The following is a 7,824-nucleotide window of genomic DNA, read 5'->3' as shown; positions in this document are numbered from 1 at the left end:
GTTTCTCCTGATTTCCCTGGGAAGCGGCCCCGCCGCCCCGTCCCGGAGCCCCCCGAGAGCTTCTCGTAGCGCTGAGCCGGGGGCTCAGGCGGCCGGGGGGGCAGCGGGGCCCGCGTCCCGCCAGCAACGAGCTGCTCTCCAGCCTGGGCTCCCTCCGGAACTTTCCGTCTCTTACCGGCTTCCCTCGGTCGCTTCTGTTCCTTTCTTTAATCCCGTTGACGTCGCTTTAAAGATCTGCGAGAACTTCTGGATCTGCTCGCCTCCCAAACCGGGAGAGATTCCATTAATCCGGGCTCCCTTTGCTCGTGTCCTGCTCTTCTTCACTGTGTTTACAAACAGCCAGCAAAGCAGTTCCGTGGCACTTCCACAGACGTTCTAGAAGCCAAATTGGTGTCTTTCTGTACGTGGCCGGGCTAGTTATGAGCTTCTCCCTGTTTAGCAGGTGTTCCAGGTGGGATTCGCTTCCCCTGGGCAGCCCTTTCCCGTGGGAAGGCATGGCTCTGCTGAAGGTGCACGGGCCCATCCGGATGCGCAGCATGCAGACCGGGATTACCAAGTGGAGAGAAGGGAGCTTTGAAATCGTGGAGAAGGACAGCAAAGTCAGCCTCGTGGTTCGCTACAACGCGGGAGGAATTCCAAAGACTTTTCAGGTGACACCAAACGTTGAGGCTTTTGTTGGATTGTGCTCCCCTGTGAACAGCTGTTCTCTTCGGGGGTGTAAAGCGTCAGGCAGACTTCCCTCTGTCACTTGTTTCTTGCTCCTCGTTGCCTCTACACTAATCCCTTTGTAGAACCCTCCTGTCAGTTATTCATGTGCCTTGTTAAGGGACCTGTGAGGGGAACTTGGAGATGCTGACTGGGAAGAGCCAAAAAGCAGAGAAAAGTTACCCAAGTTATGCAGCGTGGTGGGTCACATTCCGAGTTTGGGAACGTGTAACCTCTCTGTTCCTGGTGTATTTGCAGAATCTAGAGGTGAAGATGCTGAACACTTTGTACTGCCTGTTTTCCCAGGTGAAGAGTAACTGTGTTAGCACACGTGTAGCTTTTCACTTGTTTATATGAGGTTCTTCCCAACAGCGTTTGCTACAGTTTTAGGTTTTCAATCTGCCAGGCAATGTGATCTCGTTGCCTGGAGGCTGGTGCCCATTGTGGTTAAAGATTCTCTTGCCCTTCTTTAATTCTGTAGTTGTTTTCAGCTCAGTTTTTGTGCCAAATGCCCCACACTGGAAGAATGTGAAGGAGTGTATTTCTGTCTGATTTAAAAATATGTAGAGGATTTAAGAGCAGTTGGAAGGAAAAAATAACCCCTTCTTGTTTGGCAACTTTGTAACAGCCTAGACTGATCTAAATGTTGCTTTCTGCTTTCTTGTGCCATAGTTGTTTTTCACCAGTAGTGTCCCCCACACCGAACCAGTTAGTTCTGTGTATGGACTTGGTGAAATAAAGTTCACTTTATTTTTGAAAGATCAGGTTTTGCTGCCTTTCTGTGCTGAAAAGTCTCAGCAAGGAGCCTGTGTTGTCTTGGAATCAAGGCATGAGAAATCATTGGGTGTGGATCGTTCCTATCTCTGTTACCATAGTCTTCAGAAATCTCTTCTGCCTTCTCAGGTGTGATGCTCTGCTTGTTTTATTTAATAAGTTTAATATTCAAAGACTGCCTGTTTTATTTAATCCAGTGTAGGATCCTGTTGCTTCTGAGAAGAGTGATCTCTTCTTTCCCTCGTACCTTCCTGGATACTTGTTCTCACGCTCTCCTTTCTGCCTGGATGAGTGCTGACGTGGTGTGACAGTGGATGGAAAGGTGGTTCCATGGGTAGGATGAGCCTGTAGAGCAGCTAACTATGGCCTAAAGGGGCAGGTTTTGCTCCCAGCCTCTTGCTGGCTGTGGCACTCATCAGATCTCCTTGAGCTCAGTGGAGGGTTTTTCATGTGAATTAATTCAAGGAAAGGGCCAAATGCAAGATCTGATGGAGGGAGTGATAGGGCACCACACAGCTAGGACTGCAGCAAAGGCAGGGGAGGGTGAAATTCTGCATCTTTTGACCAGTTATTGTTTGGATGGTGGTTAATTTTCAGCTTTCTGGTTCTGTTGCTTTTGAAGCAGCACAAGAGCATTGGTGGAAGGGAGCAGCAGGCAGAGAGAGCTGCCTGCCCCTGCTGCTGCAGGCACAAGTGTCAGAGTGCAGTTTGCATGAGCTGGCCACACTGTCAGTGCTCTTGCATGCTGCTTCAGGCATGACAAATTCCTGATCATTTTGCTTTAGAAGTAGTATTCCCTTTTTTTGACAAGTTCCTCTAGGAGAACTTCCCAGATTTCCCCAACTTTTTTTACTTTTAATGGAACCTTTGGATTAATCCAGGGTTATATTCCTTTCTGTGGTGACTGCCGCATCAGTTTGTTTCTTATGTCAGATGATTTGTTTTACTAATGTTACACATCTTTGACCTAAGTTGTCCTAGGTGGTAGATATGTATTAAGAGAAATATTTCATTTATTGCCACCCCTCAAAACTTTGTGGTACTGAGTCATAACAGATGCATGGAGAGTATGGATGGAGCCCTCTCATGATTTTTGAGTTGCAAAAGGTTGTTTTGCATTGGGATGGTGAAGTAAATGTCATCCCTTTGCACTGGGTGCAATGTTTTGAGAGAGGCTGAAAAATTCAGAGCCCCTTTTTGAATTCTTAGGTCTTTGAAAACATTTTTAATTGACATTAAAGAAAAAACAAACCCAAACAACAAAACCCAACTAAATGAAAAACAACAATGAAAAAAACAACAAACACCTTCCAAAATGCAAAGATTAGGCACAAAGTATTTCAGATGTTTAATTTTGCTGGCAAAATAAACAGTTTTCCAGCCACTCTTATGAACTGCTGTTGTGTCTAGATTGGCTTTAAAAGAAGCTGGGGATCTGTATGGAAAAAAGGAAATTTCACTGATGGAAAGGGAGTGTCTTTAATATATCTGAACAAATTTTTAAAAACCCAACAAAAACCGAGTATGTTTTATTTTTAAACTTGTGTATAATTTGAGGGAGACAAGACAGGTTCTGGAGCAATCTGTAGTGAAACTTTGGTGTTAGAGTCTGATTAGTCTTTGTGTCTATTGATTTGTTGTTGTTGTTTAGATCTCTAGTGTGGCAGTTTGCAGGTCAGGCCAGATGAGGAGAAGACTCCTATCTGATGGGCAGTGTTTTATTTGGTCTCGTGCAGTGCCCGATGACCTTGGCTGTGGGTTCCAGTCTTGTGTGAAATACTGAGTACAACAGTAAGCTAGCACGTGGAGGTCACTGTGTAGCTGGTGCCCAATCTTAGGCAAGGCTAAAGAAGTGGCAGCAAAATGAGGAATTAAATAAAAAAAGGACAAGGGAATTGAAAATGAGAGTGTGCTTAGGTGTGTATTGTCAAACTTCCATCCAGTCTGCAGATGGGAGCTGGTCTTTGGCTTGCCCTGCTTTAGGAATTGCTCACAACCTGTGTGGGCAGTAGAGCCTTTACTGAACAGCCAGTTCTTACAGGTGACTGGGCATGAATTAACAATTAAGTAACAGTAAAATAAAGCAGCAGCACCATTATTAAGGAGCACAAATTCTTATTAAAATTATTCTTGTGTTGACCATCACCCCAAAAGTTTTGACATCATTTAATTGTTACCAAGTTGCATACAGACCAAGCATGCTTCTTACTGACTTATTTTCTCAGCAAGTTTTTTAAACTACATTGAATCTTGTCTTACCTGAGAGCAAATTTTCAAGTGAGTAGAAGTTTGTTCTTCACATTTAAAGCTTTCCCATCTTTAATTACATTTCAAACCTGATGGTGAAGTTGCAGACAGCTAAATAGGGCTGTATGATGCTCTTACGTCTCCTTAACGTTCAAAAATGTTACAACAGCAAAGCAAGTTTCAGAGAGCTTATCAGGAGTATAGGGACTGTTGTGCTGTAGTGATGGTAGCGTCCTTTCAGATTTGTCAGCTTCTGAGATCATGGATTGCATTAATTCTGAGAAGCCTAATGTCTGCTCAAAGTGGAGCAAGGGGAAGTATTTTGGTGTGGGTGCCTCTTCCCTTCTCTATTTGAAGTGTTGTGCTTGAATTCATAGGCGGCTTGGCCTTTAAAAAAATGGGCTTATGTTTAAAATCACTTTCTTCTTTTCAGCTAAGCCATAACATTAAAACTGTGACCTTACGACCAAATGGTAAGAAGGTGTGCTGCCTGATGCTGACCCTGAAGGATACCAGCTTCCTGACGATTGACAAGGTACCGCTGAAAGACGCAAATGAAATGCGGATGTATCTGGATGCCATCCGGCAGGACAGGGTTCATACTGGTAAGTGCAATTGTTTCAAGTCCTGTTAATAACAGCTTGGAGAGGGCTCTGTGCTGTGTTTTCTGCTTTTTATCTTCAGCCATTTTCTCCTCCTTTTGTTACTGACTTGCCTTGCATTTCCTTGCTCCTTTCTGGCCCCAAACCCCAGTTTTTATTGTGTACCTTTCTCATTATGTCATTGCTGAACAATAAGCAGAGATGAAACATGTAGGGGTTGTTTATGTTGTAACTAGGTTGGTATTTGAAAAACTCTGGCCTGCTACACATACATAGTGTCTGTCCTTTTTTTTTTTTTTTTTACCTCTCATTTTATTTTGTTCTTTTTACGGATAAGAACTTTACTGCCAACTGAGTAAATGACCAATACAAGGGATATCCATAAACAAATGCTTATGTCTGTGTACTTAGAATATTGTTACTGTCTGTTGGCAAGAAATCTATTGTGTCCCTTCCAAAATCAACTCCAGCTAAATAACAGCTTACAACTACGAATGCCAAGCAGTTAAATGCCAAATTTAAAATCAAATGTTGTGTACTTTTCCTGTCAGCTGGGAAACCTTCTCAGGGATCTGGCAGCTTTGGAGGTGTGCTGGGCAGCAGGACCACACCGAAGGAAGCTAATAGGCAATTCTCTTATATTGAGAACCAGGTTTGTTTAATTGTTCAATTTTTTCCTCTCCTTTAATTTTACTTCATTAATTTCCTCCTCTCATTCTCTTCTTACATGTTGTAATAGCACTGTAAATACTTATTTTGCATCCAAAGTCTTTGTAGTCTGGAGGGCTTGGAATAGCTGTATACAAGGTGCTTGGCAACGGTGTGTCTTGCTTGTGAGGAGCCATGTATCCTGCATGAATAGGAAAGGTCAGTGTCTGGCTGTGGAAGACAAAATAGGTTCTTCATGCTAAGCTATCAGGCAGGCAGACAAGCAGCAGAAATAGAGAGAAAGTGCCCAATTAGGATTTGCTTCTCACATAGTTCTCAGTATCTCTTTATTTCTACCAAGCACCTTCCATAGCAGCTAAGCGTGGTTATAGTCAGCATAGGTCTTAATAAGTTTAGCAGACTGCAGCCAAATATATATATATTGTAAAAACGTAGTTTTGTATCAAAAGTAATTAATTTCTGGCATTGTGCTTGGATTTTTCTGTAAATTTTGCAAACTTTCCCCAAAAGTGTTTTTCCTTCAAAATGTTTCTGTTCTCTCTTTTCTCCTTGCATAGCATCATTCATGGTGTATCTACCAGCTGTAATTCACTTTATCTCTGTGAATAGACTTGTATGATCACCCTGAAGGAGAATGGTTTTTTGACCTTGTCCCGCAACAAATTTTACATGTTGCTTAAAGGCTGTTTCTCAGTAAAAACTCTTAAGGCTCTGTATACCAGTGCTAAGTTTAAACATGTTTAGTTTTCAGATCTAAAATTGACCAGCACTCCTTAGTCAACCCTGAGCTCTTCCTGTTGCATTACATGTGGCTCTGGCTCAGCCTGAGGCTGTCAGGGAACCATTCTAATTGTATGGGTTTTTAATACAGCTTTTTTTTGGTGTTTTAATACCACCCAGGATTGATCTGGGGATAGTTAAGAATTACGCCTTAGGCTTTTTAGTTCATGTAAAGGAGATTTTAAAAACTAAAGTTCAAACGACTTAGTGTTGGGAAATGAGAAGGTTGCTCGTTACTGCAGTGGAGTTTCATGTTTATGACTTGCATTGATAGAGTCAGAATTTATCTATGCCTAATTAGTGGTAAACTCCCTTAATCTGTTACAAGTAGCATTTTTCTGCTTTTGAGTGCTACACTGTAGCAAGTAAAGCAGCGGTACAAAGGCCTAGTTAGCCACGTGCTTCTCGGTTGTCTCCCTGGCCCCCTCCACTTGTTTTTGCAGAATACTCCCAAAAGAGCTACTACCATGGAAAGTAAGGAGGAAACTCCGTTTCGCAAGGTGCTGCGAACCACAGCAAGGGCATCTGTTAAGAATTCCCCTGGCACTGGGACAGCAAGCAACAGGGTGAACATTTCAGCATCTCCTGCCTCATCAGTGCCTCACAGAACAGGCTTGTTGGAGAATCGGTAGGAGTGTCATCCTCTTATTATTATATTGTTAAAATCTAACTCTTCATAGAGCTGCAGGTGGAACTCTGTACACCTAGAAGTATGAAGGGAATGTGTTTCTTCCTCTGGGTTTGCTGTTACTTTCAACAGGATAGTAATACATGCTTTTCTAGCCTCTGGCTGGTACTGACTCTAGAGATTTATGAACAACTTAATAATGGGGCAGACCAAATTCTTTTCTGTATGGTATGTTACAAAAATGGAGATTTTGGAAGATAGGTGCTAAAGGTAAAGAAGCAAGTTCAGTTCAGTTGCAAGAGGATTATTTACTAGCCTTTCTGAAAGAATCACCACTTCAAAACTTCTCTGTCATCAGTGAAAAGAGGAAAAGAACACCTGGTTCAGAAATGAGTGAAGATTATCCCAAAGAGAATGATTCTTCAACGTAAGTAACTGTTGTTTCTAGTTTCCAGTTTTAAACTTGTTCATTTTTAAACATAAATTTTTCTGAAAAGAACACTAGGATGTTTTCTGTCTCAGCAACATGGTACAGGCCAGTCTCCAGTCACGTTCTGAGCACACTGTGTGCCTGAAATGGGGTTTGCAATCATGATTAAGGAGGGAAATGCAACCCCCTCTATCAGCTGATTTGCAGGAACTGGCACATGCAAATTTTGTCATCTTTCTCCTTTCAGTTTAGACAGGGTTGTCATATATACTATACGTGTACAGCAGTAGGTACCTCTATTGAACTTGCTTTGACCCTTTTCAAAACAAAATTCATGAAGGAAAATTGCCATTGGCAGAATAAGCTCTGTGTGTGACATCACATTTAATCATAAGTAAGAAAGCTTGCTTAAATTAGTTGAACTTATCTGCAAGTACAATTTAACTGTTCTACAGACAAATATTAAAGGTTATTTGAGAAAAATGCTTTGAAACAAGTTGTAAATATCAGCCAGGAATATCCTGTATCTTCTATAACTGCACTTACTTCCACTCTTGTTGATCTCTAGGAATAATAAAGCCTTGAGTGATCCAGCATGGAAATACCTAAATAGTAGCAGAGAGAAACAGTTGAATTTGAAGCAGGCAGAGGAAAATAGAACATCAGGTAAAAACCAAACAAACATGAAAACAAAGCCAAATGATACCTGTCTTTGACTGCATGATTTTACCCCGTTGATATTTGCTTAGAAAGTTACTGCAGAGGTGGTTTTCCTACTCTGCTTTCTCTGTGCCACTTTCTTGGTTCCTACAGAGCCATATATGAGATGGAAACAACCTGCCTTCATTTTCAAAGCTTGCCTGACTCTGGTGTGACCCTGACCTTTACACTTGGGTGCTGATGCCCACCCATGTGGCAGCTTGTTTGAAAATACAATAAGCAGCTTCAAACTCTGCTCCAAGCTGCACTTCCCATTGGGATGGCATTCC

The 7,824-nt window shown here is 42.2% G+C and overlaps 1 protein-coding gene across 1 annotated transcript in view; it reads left to right on the top strand.

Moving 5' to 3' along the window:
• The first annotated feature begins 494 nt into the window (after positions 1 to 494).
• USP37 (ubiquitin specific peptidase 37) overlaps positions 495 to 7,824 on the top strand; it is a 30,151-nt gene continuing 22,821 nt past the window's right edge. The window contains exons 1-6 of the mRNA XM_009996065.1: positions 495 to 650; positions 4,160 to 4,331; positions 4,880 to 4,980; positions 6,221 to 6,405; positions 6,764 to 6,832; positions 7,404 to 7,501. Coding sequence (XP_009994367.1) covers positions 495 to 650; positions 4,160 to 4,331; positions 4,880 to 4,980; positions 6,221 to 6,405; positions 6,764 to 6,832; positions 7,404 to 7,501 — 781 coding nt within the window. The remainder of the gene's footprint in view (positions 651 to 4,159; positions 4,332 to 4,879; positions 4,981 to 6,220; positions 6,406 to 6,763; positions 6,833 to 7,403; positions 7,502 to 7,824) is intronic.

Source organism: Chaetura pelagica, unplaced genomic scaffold, assembly GCF_000747805.2.
Source record: "Chaetura pelagica isolate M959 unplaced genomic scaffold, ChaPel_1.0 scaffold3, whole genome shotgun sequence".
In the NCBI taxonomy this organism is placed as follows: domain Eukaryota; kingdom Metazoa; phylum Chordata; class Aves; order Apodiformes; family Apodidae; genus Chaetura; species Chaetura pelagica.
Note: the sequence above shows the minus strand (reverse complement) of the source record. Positions and strands in the feature narration are given on the sequence as shown.